The sequence below is a fragment of the Dermacentor variabilis genome, chromosome 3, assembly GCF_050947875.1.
Source record: "Dermacentor variabilis isolate Ectoservices chromosome 3, ASM5094787v1, whole genome shotgun sequence".
Classification (NCBI taxonomy): Eukaryota; Metazoa; Arthropoda; class Arachnida; order Ixodida; family Ixodidae; genus Dermacentor; species Dermacentor variabilis.
This window is the reverse complement of record NC_134570.1, coordinates 152,353,354-152,374,636: the sequence shown is the minus strand read 5'-3', so window position 1 is coordinate 152,374,636 and position 21,283 is coordinate 152,353,354. Positions and strand designations below refer to the sequence as shown.

Genomic DNA, 21,283 nt, shown 5'->3' with positions numbered 1-21,283 from the left:
GTGTACAGTAGGGAACAAAATTTTGTGGACCATGTGATCAGCAAACGAAGCGGATAGCTTTTCAGAAGTCAAGACAAAAGAAATGAATCTTTTTTGGAAAATAGGCAATATGTGCAACTGGAGTTTTATGATTCATTACAATGTCAACAATTTCTCGGAGAGGTAGGTAAAGCTGCTAAACTGCATTTTCTGAAGGGATGCTTTCCCCAACAAAGAAGGTTAGGTTTCGAAATAGGCAAAATACTTCTGTTGCCGACCCCTTCAAAACACCTTTTCCTAGAAGATATGGCTTAGAAATGGGCTCTGGTTTGCTGCCAATATCATGAGGATCATAAATCCATTCTGACAATGCTTTTGTTCAAATCACCACGTGAAAAGAATCGTTGTTCAATTAATGAAAAGATTATATGCCGCAGTGCAAATGGTATGACTCCTTCAAGCAGGTCATGCTTTATAAGGGTGGAAGGTGTAGCATCGGATCAAAGCCGGGGCACAAAAGAGCACATAGCTCCTTGTCCCCATACAATGACAGAGTCGGCAGCCCTGCACTCAACATACTCAAGTGGTGTTTGTGCACTTTCGGCGAGCGAAGCACAAAATCGCCTTCTAAATGCTTGTAGTAACTTTCGTTCCGCAGAGCCATGCAGTGCCTACAAATTCTTTCTTGGCTGAATGCGCATTTGAAGCCTCCAATTCTATGGCTAGACAAATTGCCACCAGTGAAAATGAAAACAGATCCCTTTACCAGGTTTCCGTTCACAGTTATGCCGTGATTTCCTAGCTTGCCTGCGCCGTTTGGGCCTTCAAACAGCGACAACACAGACCGAGCACAATGCCCCAACCCGTGCGCGCCATTCCAGAACATCAACACAGTATAAATAAAAACAAAAAGGAGAGCAAACAGAACACAGACTTTGCGACAGAGCAGTAACAACTAATGGCGGGTCTTCTGCTTTTAGAGTTAGACTATTGCCAATAATTTATTATTACGTGTTTTCGAATAATAATATTACTTAGTGATTATGAATTTCTTTTTGCTTTTGATTGCTACACTGCAGCGATTGTTACCTTTGCACGCACTGCAGTAGGTGCTGAACATAGTCAGGTTTCATACCATTGCTGGCAACAAGGGTGAAGCTTCAGGCTCTCATTCTTTTAGTAAAAACGCAAAAGCCAAACGCAAACCGCTCCAAAAACTGTCCGTATATTTTTCAATACCTAATTGTTGCGCCATCTATGGGCAACTTTTTGCACTGCATTTAATAAAGCACAAGGCAAAAATTAGCATGGCTGTGCACTGTTCTTGCTACTACCCTATTGCAAAATCCAGTGCACTGGGACCCAGTGCGCCTGATTATGGGCCCAGTAAATGCTGGCATGCTGGGACACTGGCACACTGGGGTACTGGGATGCCAGCGCACTGGGATGCCGGCACACTGGGACACCAGCACACTGGGACACTGGCACACTGGGATGCCAGCGCACTGGGACGCCAGCACACTGGGACGCCGGCACACTGGGACGCCCGCACACTGGGACGCCAGCACACTGGGACGCCAGCACACTGGGACGTTGGTGTGCTCAGCCATGGCATTTTAGCAAAGGCACATGGCTTGCACCCGCATCATGACAATGTATGAGAAATGACATCAATTTCTGAGGAAGTTATTTATTTGATAAAAAGATTAAAATAGGCCGCTTCAAGCCACAGTTTTTGAGCGCTGGCCTATTCGAGCGCTCTCTGCAAACAAATCACGGATCGCTTTCCGAGCTTGCGCCCGCCGCTTGCCTCCGGGGATGTCGCTGGGAGTTTCTGCGATCAGCTTTTCCACTACATCTGAAAAATGTATGCACCAGATTACATTTAAAACACACATGACAATCAAGTAACTATACAGTGAAAGCTCGTTAATTCGAACTTCAATAATTCGAATTTATGGATAATTCGAACTGTACGATTTGGTCCGGCCAAGCTCCACAGAAGTCTATGTATAAAAAAGTCCGTTAATTCGAACGCGAGAAGGTTCCCTCACGGATAATTCGAACTACGCTCACCTGGCACACAGCCAGAGAAAAGCGCCTACTGCCTACACACAAGGCTATATTGTCTCCGAAACGGAGAGAACGGCGAGAGATGGCAAAATCGGAAAAAAATCTAACCGACGCGGGGTCAGCCAGAAGGCAGTGGCGGCTGCCGCCTCTCCGTTCTACGTAATCTCCAAGACTTCTTGGCCGTTGTGAATCTCGGAGGCTTTGCAAATCTTGTACAGCTGCAAATGTTTTGCCGAAATGGCACGGCAAGCGCCAAAACACAGCGAATCAAGTACGTCGCAGCTGCGCTTGCAATCAAGAACCAACGAATCAGGGCCTTCGCCACCTTCACATGTTCAGCGTCTTTGTCTCGGCAGTCTTCATCGGTTGTGCACCTCTGTTTTCAGCTTAGGAGGTATCGGCCGTCGCGAATCATTGTGATACTGTTAAGCCTCGGCTAACGTTCGTTTCGGTGGACATCGGTGGTGTGGCACAGTCGGACCCAGAGCTTCGACTTGAAGATGGCGTGTGCCCGCGGCACACGCCATCACTTTCTGACACGCCAAATTTCTGACATGCCCTACTGCTTCCAAATCGCAGTGTACTGTTGCTCTCCTTCACTTTCGTTAATTCGAACTGAATCGGCTTCCCCTTGCGGTTCGAATTAACAAGCTTTTACTGTATTGAAGTCTACATGCAAACAGCCTTTGTAAAAGGAATTATGCAACAAATTAATGTCCCTATATAAGGCTACTTTCACCAAACCGTCACATTATGCATGCAAAGATGTTCGAACCCGTATTGTCGCTTATGCAATACCAGCAGTGAGCTCAACCATTGGCATAATTCAGAAAATGTACGTAGCAGTTTGCAAATTCTGCAAGCTTCTGCAAAAAACACACTTTTGTAATACACTGTGCAAGCACACTCTTTGGCTGCGAAAGCATGGTTGCATTTGCTAATAAAACCATCATATAACCAGTATGCAAACCGTATATAACTGTTCCAGCTATTGTAAAGCACACGTTCATAGATACTGCAGACACTAAAAGGGGGCATGAATTTGTGCAGTGTTACTTACTCATTATGGCAGTCACCTTATCAGGCGTCGCCTGCTGCTTTCCGGTGTCAGAATTTTTCCAGCTAGAATGGCCGGTCAATGAGCGAATCTTCAGCTCACTGACCGTCCAAAAAAAACGCGCCATTTCCCTGGCCACTTTCATCTCGTGGCCAGCCTTCATAATGAATGACAGTTTGTTTTCAGGCATAGTTAAGCCTGGCCCAAGGTGTACCTACAAGCATGAAAAAGTATGAAAACAAAGCACATTGTAAAATTTTTCAGTCAGGCAATAACAAGGGAAAACACAGCAGGGTGATAATCTCTCATTGACAGACTTAATTATTTTTCCTTATTGGCAAAAATTTAAGTTGCGGGCTTTTATTGTTCCAAAGCAACACTATGAGTGATGAGGGATGCTGCAGTGAGGGCGAAATGAATTCTTATCACCTGCGGTTCTCCTATGTTAGCAAACGCTTCTATTTGCATTTAGATATCTTCCTCAGAATGCAGCTGCCACTACTCAGGTACAGAACCTGCAGCCTCATGATCAAGAGCAGAACATCCCCATTAGCCATGAGCCACCGTGAAGGGTCCCAATAAAAAATGTTTTCTAAACACGTTTTCAGGTTGTTGCACTACTAATCATGATTTCTGTATGGTAGTTTTGATAACAATATGGCAAGTGTGCTGTGCATAGTTTCTATATTAATTTTAAGTGCTAGAAAAAAATTAATATCAGCTGTGAGTTACTTTGTATCATGGACCATAAGAACTATTGCCAGTTAGCGCAAATCGACATAAAAATAAGGGGAGGAAGAGGCAAGGTAAGCGCTAACTTTCAAGTGTTTATTGGGGACACAGGTACATTAAATGTATACCAAGAACCTACGAACATGCATTTACAAGCACGCTTTACAGCACCCACATAATATTTTTTCAATAAACTGACTGTCCAAGACAAAGAAGTAACTGATGTGTTGCTGATACACGAAGCCCCAAGTTTCCTGATGTGAAAAGCTTCTGTTAATTCACCTACAGCTGCATCCTTACTTCGACCTATAATCCTGATCTGGTCTAGCCATGGCTCACACTGATGTGCTTGGCAGCGGGCAGGCAAATGCGTCCTGTCTAAATTTACTCTTCAAAGACCGACGAAAAGACGAAAAGAACATGTATTCAGTTGGAAGTTTAGTGCCTGTCCATTGTAAATGTTCTTCTTTTCGTCCTCATCTCTCTAGAGCTGTTTTTCTTCAAATGTTACACCAGCTCACCCACATCAAGCTCCTGCTGTACAGAATACGCGGTATTCCTTACCTTGCAGTAAGAGCAACGTCTGCCAGACTGGCGCTACGTAAACGAGCCTGCATGGGAACACGAGCTGTCTTTGAAGAGTAAATTTAGACAGGACGCATTTGCCTGCCCGCTGCCAAGCACATCAGTGTGAGCCATGGCTAGACCAGATCAGGATTATAGGTCGAAGTAAGGATGCAGCTGTAGGTGAATTAACAGAAGGTTTTCACATCAGGAAACTTGGGGCTTCATGTATCAGCAACACATCAGTTACTTTCTTTCTCTTGGAGAGTCAGTTTATTGAAAAAAATATTATGTGGGTGCTGTAAAGCGTGCTTGTAAATGCATGTTCGCAGGTTCTTGGTATACATTTAATGTACCTGTGTCCCCAATAAACACTTGAGAGTTAGCGCTTACCTTGCCTCTTCCTCCCCTTATTTTTATGTCGATTTGCGCTAACTGGCCATAGTTCTTATGGTCCGTAATACAGTATGAACTGACTAGACCAGCAACAAATGTAAGTGCGTTAGTTTCATGTTTACTTTGCAAGAAAATTTGCTCAGTGTGCATGAATTTGCTGTTCAATGCACCTTGAGAAACATGCAGAGTGCTTACACAAGACAACTGGCCAGCCAAAACACAATGAACAAAAATGTCAGTAAAAAATAGAAATATAACCACAGTGAGCATCAGGCACAAATGTACATCTAAGCAAAGCTTAGAAACTACTAACTCGAAAAAGGTGACATGCATTGCTCCTCATACATAAAACAAATAACAATGCCATAGCACTTACTACTAGGCAATTATTAAAAATATGAAACAAATATAAAAAACCAAAGCACAGCATAAAGGAAGTGTCCAAGTCAAACTTACATTCCCATCTACCACTTCAAACAGCTTGGGCTCTTGCGGTGCAGAGCTTGATCCAGCAAGAGAACTGTCATCTGAAGAGGCAAATAATATTGTCACTGAATGTCCCACAAGAAAAAGTCAGCAATATTGAAGCAAATGTGAAGCACAATTAAAGCAGCAAACAGGTTACCCTAGATAAACATGCATTAATGGGACACTAATTATGCAATAGGTGGAATATTAGTTGAAAAATTAAGGTCAAAGTTCTAGTTTTCGGATTTCATGCTGCCTCCAGACTGGCAGAATGTCAGTGTGACATCATTAATTTCGAAGCATACATTCTTGTTTTTCATATTTGGGCTTCGTTGCCTAAGTGCCACAAGCTTGCCATTTTCAATGCTTGGCTCCTTTAAAACACAATGTAGCCGATTTTTACCCACAAACAATTAACCATTGGGCTTAGCAGACACTCTGGTGCAGGAACTTTAAGGCATCATCGCTCACCTTCTCTTTTGCACATTTTCTGGCTTATCAAAATTAAGCCGTCTTCTGGAAGTAACCGAGGGCCTTTTTGGTATTGTGGAAGAGTAATTTAGTAATGCAGGTGAAACCATTTTTATGTTAACTGCGGCTCAAAGGATGTATCTGCAGAAAACTGGCAAAGTTTGAAGCAGCTGGTAAAAAACAAAATAACTTTCTCCTCCTCCTAGATGAGATATGTTGAATTTTCTACCATAACGATCATTCAAACACAGTTTAAGCAAGTTATTCCACATACCAATATCAGCCTGGTCTGTCCTCCCCAGGTCCAGAAGCTCATCTTCCAGTGCATGGCTGAAACTGGCACCTGAAAATCACAATATTGCATCACAATTTCTAGTTTCATAAGCAATTTGTACTTTTTGCATAACTATGCCAGCAAAACATCATGCAATTGTCTGAACACATCTTTAATGAACTTCGCAAAGCACCATGTAAATGAGTGCGGCAAAGTAGTTCTAGGGAAGCCTGCAAGTTGGAGGAAAGTCTACAAGATGAAAAAATGTCATTGACCTCAAGAGCAACGACTTTAGGGCTAGCTGGTTGCACATAGCAGATCACGGTGAGGCACGCACAAACAAGGACAAAGTGAGGGGTAGACAACACAAGCGCTTGTGTTTTCTACTCCTCACTTTGTCCTTGTTTGTGCATGCTTGACCGTGATCTGCTATGTCATCGACCTGACTGTAGCATGAAGCTATAAAGGAAACCCATACGAGTTTCTCAGAAAGAGAGCTTTGCAGTTGAAGAAAATCCCGGACAAGGACGAATTTTTCAACTGCAAAGCTCTGTTTAGAGAAGCTCGTACGCGTTTCCTTTGTAGCTTCATACTACAGTCGGGTGGATGAAAATTTCCCCGTTATACTATCAACAACACATACACAACTACTTTTCACTACTGCAATGACGTCATAAAAGTAATTGTCAAGGATAACGGGGGGTGTAGCATATATATAAAGTTCTCTTTAAACCATAACATTTTGTTTATAAAAAGTGCATGAGTGTAGCGACACACTACTTTTGTGGAGTTTCTAGATGAGGCAGACATACTTTGCTGTGAATAATGCATTTCAGAAAACTTATCAAAAATTCATGAAATTTGTTTAGAACCTTGAGGGCAGCAGTTTGTAGGGCAAATTTGGATGCAGTGACAACTTAATACAGCTACATTTTTTTTACATTGAGAATCATACTGAATTCTAGATACTTATCAAATTTGAATGCTTCATCAAGGCGATAATGGAACAAACACAGCGGGAGTACAGAAAAGGCAGCCTTATTTGCCGATGCACACAAACTCGAGTCTATGTGCCTTGTGCCTGCCACGCCTCACAAGGAATGGCGGTTTGCATCTACAATAAACGTGAGCCAGCGCCTGCTCTCACATAGATGTCTCAGCAGGCATCATTTCATATTGCTATCGACAGTGCTTCAAAATTCTTAAATATTTATCAAAGTAACTGTTTTAAATTTAGGGATGTAAAGTCCATGCGAAGAAGAAAGAAAAAGCACTTCCTCACATGAACATTACCGTATAGTGCGAAATATAAGTCGACGTTTTTTCCAAAAAAAATATTACTCAAAGGTCACCCCTTGACTTATATATATATATATACCGGCCCTTGGCACAACCAGAATAGTCATCTGGAAACATGTAGAAGCGCAGACTTTCTAGCATCCACATTTTTATCGCCTCCATGGTGACCGATGAGGCCCAACGTTGACGCGGCCTATGCAATTGGATCGACACCATCTTCCCTTTTTGTGCGGCAATCGTTCCTAGCATAGCTAATTTGCCGACAACCCACAAAATAAGTACTAGTACTTGACGTCAGATCACCACAGCATATTAAAAGAAAGTGATCGAATATGCTGAAATGCATGGGAGCATGTCCGCCCAGCGGCACTTTGGCATTTTGGAAAAAAGCATCCAGTACTGGTGAACGCAGAAAGTCAAGCTGTCTGCCTGCAATGTGTGGAAGATGTCCTATCGCGGGTGTCACGCGGTGCACCTGGAGCTTGAAGGCAAGGGGGCAGATTTCATCCGTGAGCATCGTGCCAGATCCTTGACAGTGACAGCAGAACTCATCCGCATCAAAGCTATCGAGATCACTCGAGAATCCGGACTGTCCAAGGAACAATTCAAAGGCTCCATTTATTGGGTTCGTCGCATCACGCGACGCAAGGAATTCGCACTTCGACGGTGCACATCCATCTGCCAGAAGATGCGGAGGCATATGAGGACAAGCTGGTGGAATTCCAGCAGTATGTTATCTGTCTCTGGCAGCAGCATAGGGACAGATCGGCAACGCTGATGAAACGCCAGTGCGGTTCGACATGCCGTCGTCCACCACAATGTGCAAACACGGCGCGAAGGAAGTCAAGCTTCTTTCAACGAGGAATGAGCATTCGCGCTTCACGGTGATGCTCGTGTGTGATGCAGACGGCAGAAAGCTGCCCCCATACATAATCTTCAAGAGGAAGACGCTCCCGAAAGAGGTTTTCCCACGGGATGTTGTCATTTGCGTGAGCGAAAAGGGCTATATGGACGAGGCCCTCATGATCAATTGGATCAAGACCCTCTGGAATCGGCGACCCGGTGCACTCCTGCGGTGTCCGAGCATGCTCGTCTTGGTTGCCTTTCGCAAGCACTTGATCACAGGTGTGAAGCAGGCACTCCGCGACGGGAGGACAGAGTTCGCCGTCCTTCCGGGAGGTATGACATCAGCACTTCAGCCAATGGACGTCGTGCTTAACATGCCCTTTAAAGACCGTGTTCGTGAACAGTATAATCAGTAGATGGCCGGCGCCAACGCGACGACCCCAACCAGCCGGCTCTCGCCACTGTGGCCACATGAGTGTTGCAGGCTTGGCGCTCGCTGCCCGACGATACGGTGGTGCGGGCATTGAAGAGGTGTTGCATTAGCAACTCCTTGGATGGCACCAAGGAAGACATGTTGTGGGTCGCAGCCAGTGAGAAGCAGTCTTCAGACGAGAGTTCAGACAGCTCGAAAGAATAAGCAGATGACTGGTCTGACGGCGCCAGTAAATAAACGAAGTCTTGTGCCTTATAGCTTTTATGTTGACTTCTTCGCTTCAATGCAAGGGGGTCGACCAATATTTCGCCCTAACCTATATTCCACATAATACGGTAATCAGCCTCCCTGAGAATTGATTTTAGCAAGGTGCTTGGCTAATATGGCAATTTAAGGCAGCCCGAGCACTAATATTTCCCTGCAACAGATCTCCGCGCTCGCACCAGCCTTCAACACATACGAGCTATTCCGCATTATCTACGCATACTCAAGCTGCACGTAGCTTGAGTATGCGAAGGCACGCAGACTCAAGCTTGCGTGCATTGTGTGGTTGGCAACTTCAGACATAAGTATATGAAATTAGTCTTTCTTGGGTGCTGGTTATTGCACAGCACACATATCTAACCAATCAGTACACAAATTAGCCAATCAAAGCGGAAATTTAGGCAAGTTTGTGAGAATGCATATTTGACTTCAAGCGCAAAAAAACAGGGCGCGGGGAAGAAAGGAAGAACAGACGGGATGAGCACTTGTCCTATGTGGTTTTCCTTTCTTCTGTCCTTATTTATTTGCACTTGAAGTATGCACATACTTTAGACACACTTATAACAAACTGCAGGATGCACACAAATGTGGTCATTATATCGAATATTTAAATATTCTGAAAGATGTATGTCTTTGCTTATTGCAAATTGTCAATTATGCCAGTGGACTGTAAAGCAAAATGAGAAGAAATGTGTTCACAGCAATGCATGCAGTGCAGCATTATATTTACTGTTAATAGCACATTTCTATTGCAGTACTGTAAAATGTCCAATCTTATTAAATTTGAAAGGCAGTGCAACTTCCCAATGCAACTTAGGAGTACTTCAGCAGATCAGTTTACAGAAAGATAATAAAAAGAACATTGCCTAAGCAACATACCCACAAAATAAATTATATATGTAGGAATTACCTTAATATGGCAACAGACTTCAACTTGTAGTACTTTTTGATATTCCTGTTCCCAATACACTAGGTAAATGAATGTGGTAAATCAGTTCTGGGGAAGCCTGCAAGTTTATAGAGCATGACTCTGCAGAAAGAATTTCCACTATCATGCAAATTCTTTTCGAGGGAACTGCAAGCGTCACGTCATTGTTAGGCCAGAGAAGGTTCTTGTCCAGCTGAATAACTGATTGACACATGCTAGAAACTGCCAAATGGAACAAACATGGGCAAGTTATGGTCGCAGCATTTTATGTGCTTTAAATATATTTCAATGACGATTTGAGCAATGCACAGGGTCATCCATTCTTAGCACGCACACAGCGTAGCATGGCCGTGCGCCACGGAGCGCCAGCACGAACGGCTTAGCCGCCCATCGAAGCAAAGCGACGCAGGTGCACAGGGGCTTGGAGGTAGGGCTTCATGTCCTGTGTAGTATGCTAAAGCATGGTAAGCTCCCTCGCTTCAGCAGACGACGCAATGCCCCACCTCCAAGCCCCTGTGCACCTGCTCCACTTAGTTTTGATGCGCGGCCAAGTGGTGCACGCTGACGCTTTGCGCAGCACAGCCACGCTGCGCCGTGTTCATACCAAGAGTGGACATTTTACAATGATTATAATTAGGGTTCTGTACGTTTGGTGTAAGATGAAATGAAGAGAGAAGTATGGCATACTTTCTGGAGAACAAGAACTGAAAGCAAGGAATACTGATTATGGACAGTGTTGTGCTGGTTCAACATAGTGTGAAATTTGTCAGCAGTCTCCAAAAGATAGTGTTTTGATTTAAAATGGCCTTCTTTCCTAGTCAGAGGTGCAAAAGGGCTAGTTGTATAACCCCAGTTCACAGCTGACAAACAAAAATATAGTGCAGACCATTTAACATTTCATAAACAAAATGTATACACATATGCCATGGAATGAAACTTCACAAATACCATAAGAAGTGTGTAAAGACACACTCGTAATGAGTATTACAAGGGTTCACTTGCCTTCCACTGAACCCTCCGCCAACACTTCGTATGACTGCGGTGGACCACCTAAAACAAAAATATAGCAGTATGAGAAACATTCTACTGTACCTCCTGCATGATTTTTATCTGGACGAAAAAGAACAAAACAAAGCAAATCCTGCAAAAAAAGTCTTAAAGACTTCTACTAGGGGTGCTTGAAGCATTACAAAGGATGCTGCCAGAGGAACTATCATCTGTAATTGACTTAATTAAGTAAATATTCACAAATCACTCTAACACCCTTGGAAGTCATCATTACATTAGTTATTTGCAGCAATGCACACATTTCTGTACAATCAGCCAAACAATTGACAACAAGCGAGTGCTGTGCGATGATAACTGCTTTGTTCCAAACTCACGTGGAGCTTTCGCACAGGCATGGAAAGGTTAAACATTTTGTGCAAGTATATGAAATGCTGCAAATTCACTTACTGGCATGCAGCTGTCACCAAACATTTGTGGCAGTAGGCTAAAACTTTGCAAGTTGGTCCAGTGCTTTGTAATGGACAATGTAGAAAAAGCAAGGAGACGAATGACTATAACTACAGGGGTAGCATCCACTTCAGAGAACAGCCCAGCAGACAAATGTTGTGATGGCACCAATTAAGTGTGCGTGCACCTACACTAGATTTTTCTTTGCACTGCAGCAAAAAGCATGGATCATTAAAATGGCAAGCATTCACCCGATGTTGTTATCTGACTGATTGTACTTAGTAAGTCCAGTAAAAAGATGCTGGCTCTCCCATAACCGAGAGTAGATGTAAGCATGAACCAGCTACCGGCAAATCAGATGGGTTGGAGTAATTACGACGATTACTCACAGCCTTCTGAGGCGTGCCGGTCACTGTCGACCTGGTCACTCAGCACGTTGCCAGCTCTTGCAGGAGGCGGCACAAAACTTGTGCCACGGAAATCATAGAACACTAGCCATGAAAAGAGCACAAGCAACCCTGTTTCAGCGCAAAAGATGACATTCAGGTGTATGATGCACTGTATCTGCCTTTTTGAACATCGCTATTCGAAATGATAAATTAAACTTCAGCGTACAAGAAGTCACAGCTTGATAGAGTGGTATTGTGAACAAACATTAGGAAGAAATCAGAAGCAATATTTTTAAAGGGCAGTAATTAGCATATGTAATGTGGTCCTGTACAAAGGGTTGGGGACCAGAGACCGTGAGTTTAGACTGGGGCGAAACTGAGTTTCGACTGAAGCGAATTCTATCATTGTTTTGTTTCTCGAAACAGTGCGTTGGTTGTGCATTTAACTCGACCCCATCATTGAATGCCAGTGAGCCATTGCAATGTTGTTGGCTCTTGAAAAGCGCGCCACTGTTCCAGCAGTTTATTTTCCTTTTGTTTTTTCCTCGCTGTGCGTGACACCACCTAGGGACAACGCAGAGAAACTAATAGTTACAAACTGTAGTATTCTGCAAGCAGATGACAAACGAGTGAAGTAGACTTCCGGGGAGTTCACCACTTGCAGATTGGCTTCTCTCTCCGCCCCGTTCTCGCAAATTCTGCGTACTGCCACTTTGTGACGTTGCAGCGGCCAAACAGAATGCGTATTGAACAAAGATCTTCGATCGCGCACTATATGTTCTCGTTTCATTCTTGCCCCATTCTCGTCTCATTCTCATCTTGAGTGCCCGGATAACAGCTCGATTTTGGCTCAAGGTCTCTTGAAGGTCGCGGACAACGGGAGCTAACAGCATTTTATGCTTTAAAAAAATGTCTACAAGGAAGCTGTTCCAAAGTGGTCAAGACAACCCTCATACCTTTTCCAAGGCAATGTAATAGCTAGGTGCACCTGTACATATCAACAATGAAGACAATATAGCAATTAATTCTAGGACCTGTGTGTTGCATGAATAAGATAAATACACTGCCAACAACATGCAACATTTTGTTCCATCTTGTGCGTATGTTAGACTAACATCTTCCCATGCGTCGAAGTTAAATAGTATGTCTCGCTGAATATCTGTCATATGAAGCCACACAGATGTAAATCACTTGCAATCAACTAAGAGGTCAAAAGTTTCCTGAAGTTATCATGCAAAAAAGTAAATTTTATGAAGTTATTTAGGTTAAATAAAAAGCAAATTTTTTAACATATTCTTAACAATTACAGCTGAAAGGGCCCCTCATTAAGTCCAATCGATAATTTTCTTTGTGCACTGCAAGTAGCAGGGCATCACCTAGGGAAGGGCTCACTGCCAACGTAAGCACTCTCTCCTTCTGCTATGTCTGATGCCCACAGGTGACTTTTGTTACCAGCCAACTCCCTCACTGGAGCCAAGGGACCTTGTCCCATTTACGTCACAAGCACTGCCTCCATTTTTTTCCCCTTCCACTTTTCGCTGTGTGGCATACTACCAGTGGCAGCATTGTGCTAGGCAAAATACCAAGGTCATAAGCCATAATTGGTGACGTTGCAGGCAGTGCATCTTACATAGAGGCATTTGTGCATGTAACCTTGACTCTGTGGCTGGAAGCAGAGCTCACGTGAAAAAAAGGGCATGCAAGCTTTTCTGTGACGTTTATGCTGTTACACCGTGTAGCTTTCAATATTTTGCAGACACAGTTTCCACAGAGTGATCTATGCGTCACACTTGTCTGTTCAAAATGCCTAAACCTGGTGAGGGGCCCTTTAAAGAATGCCACGTCTGGAACAGGAAAACCAAGTGAGAGAGAGCTGATGAGCAAACCTGGGGATACATCTGGCACCAAGATTTCATGAACAACCTCTTTTGCGATTGTGGCTGTCTTGGCAGTGGGAGCAATTTCTGCATGAAAAGCAATTACTGTTATAAAACACCAGCTAAGAAAATAGCATTAAAAACAAGGAAAAGCCAGACATTCTTTTGCCAATGGCTGCAAATAATGCACAACATGGTGCAGCAAAATCCTTATATGTGCTCGTGCCTGTGGACATAGCTGTGGCTAAGATGCATACGTGGCTCCTGTGCCACTCATGGTGCTTACAATAATGAAGAACAGAAGCTCCCACCTTCCAAAGCTGTATGCTCCGAACACAGATAATGAGCCCCGCAGTCATGCATTCAGTGTACACAGTATATTTTTGATAAGCCTTACATAACCTGCAATGTTGATTTAGCTGCTACATGCACATATACCACAATATTGCAAGAAGTGAGGTAATATTTGGCCAGGAACTGACAGCATGTCAGGTATAAATGATCTGCCATGAACTCAGTTTGGAAAATCAGATGCACACTATGAGCCTACCACAACTTAAAAGAGTACTGGTACAATACTTTTGCATCCTGTTTTCCATGCTTCATTAGATAACTGCTGAACTGAGAAACATAGTATGGCAAAAGAATTCCCTAAATGCACAAAGAATTGCTAATTATATCCTCTTCCAATGCTACGATCAGTTGGCCTAAGGTTTTTTTACAAGGGTTTCTCTACATGTCACGCATATCATAGGCAATGCTCACATGGTATCACAAGCTGCTGACATACAAATGAGCCTGATGATACAGTGTTCACAAGCCACAAAATAACCGTGTTGCCGCAAGCTGGAAGCACACCACGTGGCCTATTCTTTCCACTTGTTCACATTCAACATGTAATAATAAAAGCTTGGCCCTCTACTGTCTCTTAGAATGTGCAGTGCCCTTTGCCCTCCTCCCCTTCAGTAACTTATTCCTCGTCGTCTAAAGCTTTCTCGCCTTGAAAAGCTTTCACAACTCTATAACATTGTGCTTTTACCACTGCACCAAACAACTCATCAGTGATAACACGTGCACATAACCACAATTTGCACATGTAGTGAAGCTAGGAGGAATGAAAGAATTGGAAGAGAACACCATAGGATAAAATTGCAGCCAAAAAAAGTTGACTCAACAAGTGATCTTGTCAAGACAGTTTTTACTGTCTTTCACTGCCGCACTAACTGCACTCTTCTGAAAATAAAATGAGTGTGATAGTAGCTGCACTGTTGCACAATGGCTATTAAGTGTACAAGCCAGCATAAGCTACCCAAGTTGCATAAGCATGTTGCAAAGAAGTAATCACACGGCAGTTACCAAAGCCCCCAAACACATGTACAGGCACCGACAAAAGTGGTAAACTCCACACAACGGGAGCCGCAGCAACGGCAAACTGCATCGCAACACCATCTACAGGCAGCACCTGGGATCAAGACAGCCAATCGGTGCCCTTTATTATCTGCAGGCATGTCGCTTGACTCGTTTCAATGTTTCGTGCTTCAGCTCGCCAAAATACCGAGCGACGCCGCTGCAGTATACCACTTTTGTAGGCGCCTTTATGTTGATTAAAACCTACCATAAGCCAAGCTTACAATGCCAAGTCTGCTGAGCGCAGGGTCATGCGGTAGGCCAAGAGAAAGAAAGTGAAGGGTATGGATCCAAGAATAATTGGTTTACAAAGGCCAGCTATGCAATGTGACATTTCCTCCTAGTTTATTTCCTTTCTCTGTGTAGAGGAGCCCTTGCAAACGAATGGTATGCAAATAAGCTGTACTCTATATGGTACCAATCTAAATTAATTGCATTAAAAGGTGGTATAATTCATGATTTATTGCATGTTTGAGAAACTGAGGCCTTATTATAGAGTTGCAGCTTTAAGAATAGATTTTTAATAATTGTGTCAGTGCACCTTGAAGACAAAACATAGATGCTTCTGTATTATACTTGGCTCATAGATACGCACCCATTTATTGATTATATGACACTCTACAGTGCATGCCTATGTAGCTGCACGTATGTTTCTTACTTGGTTTGTGTCTATTCACTCTCCTTTTGATCCCCAGCTTTTACTGCTTTCATTGAATACTGAAACATGTTATCGCTGTTGCGTGGCACTTGTTAGGCATTCTCAGCTTCTGTGTTAAAAAATAATGAGTTTAAGGAGCTAACTTCAAAAAGTCATGCTACACGAACATGAGTTAAAATTGTATAAGTGCACTGAAATTGAGGACTAGCAATTGCACAGACAAGCACTAACTTTAAGGCTTTATTGGCTGGCTGCAGCAGGCATAATAAAATGCACTTTGTAAACTAGAGATCGTGTTGTGCATCATACTGCACTTTCATGCGGAAAGTTCTAGGTAGGCCATATGGAACACTGCCTAAAAGACAAACTGAGAAACCACAGCAACAACATAAGAAAGCATGCGGTGGTTGGTTGGCTCTGTTGCAAGACATGTGGCAGTGAGCCATTGTTTAACAAAGGCTTTGATGTGCCGAGACACAGAGATGGACTCACTAGGCTGGTCATTGAAGTAGCCCGAACAGCAAGCCTAATTATAAATGCGTGAGCATGCCTTCGCTTGCTTTGTCAAGAACTGTTTTTTTCTCAACGCGATTTTGTGTTGGCATTGCATTTTTGTTTGCAAGTGAGCATGCTTTGAATGCCTGTATGTGCATCTGTTTCCAATAAAGTGACTCTTGAAGTCTGTGTTTGTGTGTCCACTAATTTGTTCTCGGTCATTTCCCATACCAGCAAACGTCAACACTCATCACAAACACGAGCTTGCAACTTACCAATCTTGTTGAGGAGGGCATCCGTCAGCCTTCTAGACCTCTCTCGCTCCTCTTCCAACAGCCGAGCAAGCTCCTCTTTCTCAGCTTCTATATTTTGTAGTTCTTTTTCGAGGTCCTCAATTCTTGCTGCCATCTTCTTCCACTCAATTTCATGGGAAGCTCTTTTATCTTTCTTGCTTTTAGTGTGATTTTCAACAGATTCTTTGCTCTCATCTTCAAAGTCTTGAAACTGCAATAATACATGACACCACGAACCTTGGGAGAATGACGAGACTTCTCAAGAGCAAACTATGAATAATACTTGAACTGCGCTATGAACAATACAATAACGATACGAACTATGAAGAAGTCACTTAGTTGCATGCGTATGCAAGCCAATAATTTACTACCAGAAATCAGAACCAGATATCACCAAGTTATCTCTGATTAGCAGTGTTTACCAAAATCAAAGGAAATATGTGCTGCAATAAAAATCCATAAATGTGTATCAGCCAATCGACAGTGCACTTCTGGCAAACCAGGCAACACCTGTACTGGTATTAAATGAGACAGGCCAACATGAGCCAGCCATAAAGGTGCGTAAAATCTCACCCATCCACATGTTGTGGCATTACTTTTCAAAAAATGAAGCGCCAACGGTAGCGGCACACTAACAAGGAACAAAAAGACAGGAAGCGCCTTGTCCTGTCTTACCTTTCCTTCTTAGTGTGCAGTTACCGTTGGTGCTTCATTTTTTTATAGCTATGCACCAACTAGCCTCACAACTTGTTTTACTGCAATTACTTTTCAATGCAGTGTGTCACTTCTGAGGTCACAAAGGAAGCCACACACTAAAAATACCAGTATATACCAGTCAGGTAAAATTATGGTAATAATGACATCTTGCAATGGCAGGTTGTCTTGATTATGATAATGCAAGTTTTCCATGCATGACCACCTATAAAGCACCAAGTAGGATTTTGTACTAGCCAAGGAAATCAAGGCAACAGTTTATCTTATGACGTACTTTGGCACCATTTGTGCATTGCAAGTGATGCATATTTTTATTCTTATTTTCCCACAAAGGTGTTGCCATTACCTCTGCACACCACATACAATTCTTTATTTGCACATGCTAATGCAAGTGGCATTTAGTGAATATTTCTAGTTTTAACAATCCCTTGTATGGTTTAGTGATGAGCAGGTGAAAGTAACATTAAATATTGCATACTACTCTTTTTTTACGTGTGCAGTCTCGTGTATGCTAGTCGTGTCCAGTTGAAAATAATGCCATGTTGTGCTGCCAGAAGGCCAAATTACAGAGACCTGTATATTGAATGAAAATGTGCAGAAAGAAAAGACTATTAATAACAAAGTAAAAGGCACAATCACAGCCCCCTCATCACATCACAGACATGATAATGAAGCAGCAAGGTAAACTGCTACTTTAAGCTTTAACCAAAATATTGTTTCAGCATCGCCATCAGGTTTGAATGTTGACAGCAATAATGGGTAGCTGGGCTCAAATAAATATTGCTTACCAGTTCCGAGTTCTCCGACTGCTTGAATGCCTTAAGTATGTTGCCAAGTTCCTTCCTGGCAGCTTCTCGCTTCCTTTTCCTCTCTTCTCTCTTGGAGAGCCCTTCATCAGCCTTAACCATAAAAAAGGCATGCAAGATAAAACTCAACACATCTCCTCAAGAACATTTATGCAGGCATCAGGATCTATTTCTTATCTTCATATCTGCAGAGACTCTCCCAGCAGCCAACACTGACCACTGCAACAAAAGTGTGTGTGGTTGAATGAGAGGAAACAGGGGAACTGACTTTTTTTTTTAGCAGCCCCATAGAGATGGTAAAGCTGAAGAAATCACGAGGGAAATTAACTGCGCTTTTAGGTGGATAAATAAATAAGAAAATGGCACATGTAGTGCAATAAGGTTTTCAGTGTGGCACTAATCATAGCTGGCCAGCTTTTATTTCCTCTTCCCCTTTTGTTATGTTTGGGTTTGACTTAAACATTGCCCTGACCAGGCTAGATGTCACTTAACTTTTGATTTCATCCAGGCCTCTTTCTATGCATTGCAAAAGCACTTGCCATCATTAAGGTAGCAGCTGCACATTTTGAAACAGTTCTACTGCTACACTCTACAAGGTCAATAAAGCACCACATCATGGCCTCCAAAGCCATGTTTTTGCAATTACGTATCATACAATTATGCAGTAAAGCAGTGATTTGGGCTTGTTGGTAAGACATCGTGAGGCATATAGCGCGTTAAAAAGCGCCTGTGTGTATCACGTCTCACTTTTGTCCTTGTCTTTTTAACGCGCTATATGCCTCACAATTATGCAGCATTTTTACAAATGTATAAGATCTGGGGCCTTATATTCAGGGCGTTATCACCAACAGCATTGCAACACTTAGGAAAACTAAATAAGAACAAATTAATAGCACAAGTAGACAACTGCACAAGCCACTGAATGCAGAAAAGGAAGCTAGAACCCCCTATGAACATACTATCATCAAATGAAACGCAAACAGTGAAGCGCGTAACCAAAGCATAATTGAAGGTATATTGTGTACCATCCAGTCAGCACCAGTGACACGCATACACATCCAGTTTGACGGCACTGCACAATGATGCTCCACCTATGATGCAATATTTATGTTTCTGTTTTGGTTCTCTTTCATTTGAAAGCAAGAAAAGATGACGCTGCTGTTCACATTTCAATTGACACCGATAGGACATACAGTTTCGTCGCACTGTGATAATGCTCGCCCTATACTGCAATATTTCAGCTTCCATTGCTTTTTATTTTTGTTTTCTTGCATTCAAGTAAAAGAGAACCAGAACACAAACGAAAATATTGCAGCACAGAGAGAGCATCCTTGTGCAGTGCTGTCAACAGGATCTGCACTCCTGTCAATGGTGATGACTGGATGGTGCGCACTACACCTTCCATTATGGTTTGGCCATGCGCTCCAATCTTCACGTCTTATTTGACGCCAAGAGTACATCACAATAAATACTAAAGTTTCACTAAGAAGGCTAAAGCGATGGCTTGATGCAAACGGTATGCTTAAAGTAAGCAGTAATGGTCTGCCAAGCTGCACTTCTGCTCTCAATTTTGCAGCTAATTGTGGGTGCTAATAGTAATAATTATTATTATAACAGTAATAATAATAATAATAATCATGAACAATAATATGCGCAGGTGCACACCTCACTAGCAAATTATTTGTGGTCCAAAGCAGTGCTTTTGAACGTTTTCAGTGTATAATTATACTAGCGGGCCACAGCACGATACACCAATCTTTCATCCCTTGAAAAGTTCTCCTGAACAACACAAAGTACCACAAGATGGTGCTGCAGTGCAGTATTTATTTTACTGCTGAACTGAACTTTGATAACTCAGCAATAAACTACAGCAGCTGCACCTGTTTTGCTATGTAAGCTTTAACTGAGGAGCAAAGTAACGCTCGTAAGAAACCCAGTAGGTTGATGATATAGAAAACTAAGGGCCTATTTCATTCCCATATGGTCCCCAAAGTATGTGTGAAAAAAAACAAGACTACAACTGTGCCAATCATGCAAAGAGAGTGGGTGCACAGCATATCTTCAGTGAAACACTGAAGCTCAGGTGGTCACTTGGTCACTGTCAACCTCACAAGAGCAGATACGGTGACCCATCAACCCCATTATGCAACATGTGCGACCTGACAGACCAAGACCAGGCAGCCAGCCAACCAGGAAGAAAGACTAGTGGGATGTAGTTACCAGGAATTCCGCACAAATGACATAGAAGCCCTTAAGGTATATGCAGCGTGAATAAGATAGGAGGAGTACAATGTGTGCACATTCTTCGGTGCCTCAACCTGATAACTGCAATATTCATGTGTAACCAAACTTTGAAGAGAAAGAAACAAAGACCTTTTTGCCACACAATGCATGTGCATGTGTGGTAGAGAGGTCTCATGCACATTCCCAAGGAGCCAGGTAGCAGCCAAAATCATAGCCTTGTTACTAAACTGTTTGTGCAAAGACAAAGACTGGCCAGCAAGCATGACCTGAGCAATCACTATCTGCAACTATGCACTGTGACTGTACCACACTGCAGTGCAGGGGTATTTCTTTTACCACAGCATTCACATCTGCGAAGAGGCAAACCATGCAATAGTGAGGATGGTACAATGAACCACACATGAATCAAATATAGATAAAAACCGAAAAAGCTTAATGTGCAAGATGCACTCAAGTCATATATATATATATTCCATTAGGTGTTGTTTTACCACTGGCATAACCAACCAAAACTAATGTACGCGTTCACACAGCACATTGTAAAATATAATTGACAAAAAATCTTACCAAGTTGCCTTTGTGCAGCTTTCCCAATATCACTCTGGGAAATGAGTGTCGCGAGTTCTTCAATTTGCACAGAAGGTCCTCAAGGGTGTCTGACAATGATTAAAACAGAACTCAAATGAAAGAAGGCAAACTATAAGAACAGCATGGTGGGCCACGTGTTTAGACCCCTACTCTAGGTGCAAATGGCCTGCGGCGGCGACGCGTCGGCTTACCCGCGAGTGCAGTGACGTTGGCCGGGTAAAAGTTCTCGCCTCTTCCATCTTCGTCCGCCCAATACGCCATGACAACGTCGTCCTTTTTGAAATCAGTTGTGCTTTGTGGCTCGAAATCTCTTATAAGAGCCACAGGCAGCGCTGCCCGCTCCTTATCTTCTGTGTACTGTACACATGCAAACATCGTCTCCGATCGTCGTGCAGGCGGAGTTTCGAGACACACGAGGAATGCTCGTTCACGACCGACAAACTATCAGCACCAACAATGGTTCCCGCGGATATAATTATAGTTTACTATAAATGTAATATAGATGTAATAAAACAGCTACTTGTAAAATCACAGATCACCTATGCAAAATGTCTCACTACAGCGTCTATTACA

At 42.9% G+C, this 21,283-nt stretch overlaps 1 protein-coding gene across 2 annotated transcripts; it reads right to left on the bottom strand.

Moving 5' to 3' along the window:
• Window positions 1-1,634: 1,634 nt before the first annotated feature.
• LOC142576404 (BEN domain-containing protein 5-like) lies at window positions 1,635-21,283 on the bottom strand. Of its 2 annotated transcripts, XM_075686525.1 has the most exons (11): window positions 20,902-21,283; window positions 20,690-20,778; window positions 17,861-17,971; window positions 16,341-16,569; window positions 13,515-13,592; window positions 11,629-11,730; window positions 10,787-10,834; window positions 6,015-6,083; window positions 5,258-5,328; window positions 3,113-3,323; window positions 1,635-1,837 (listed from the first exon to the last, which is right to left on the bottom strand). In XM_075686525.1, exons 1-11 carry the CDS (start codon window positions 21,083-21,085, stop codon window positions 1,701-1,703), a joined length of 1,329 nt encoding a protein of 442 aa, XP_075542640.1. In that variant the 5' UTR covers window positions 21,086-21,283; the 3' UTR covers window positions 1,635-1,700. The 2 variants fall into 2 exon arrangements, with proteins under 2 accessions (XP_075542640.1, XP_075542641.1); XM_075686526.1 differs by lacking the exon at window positions 11,629-11,730.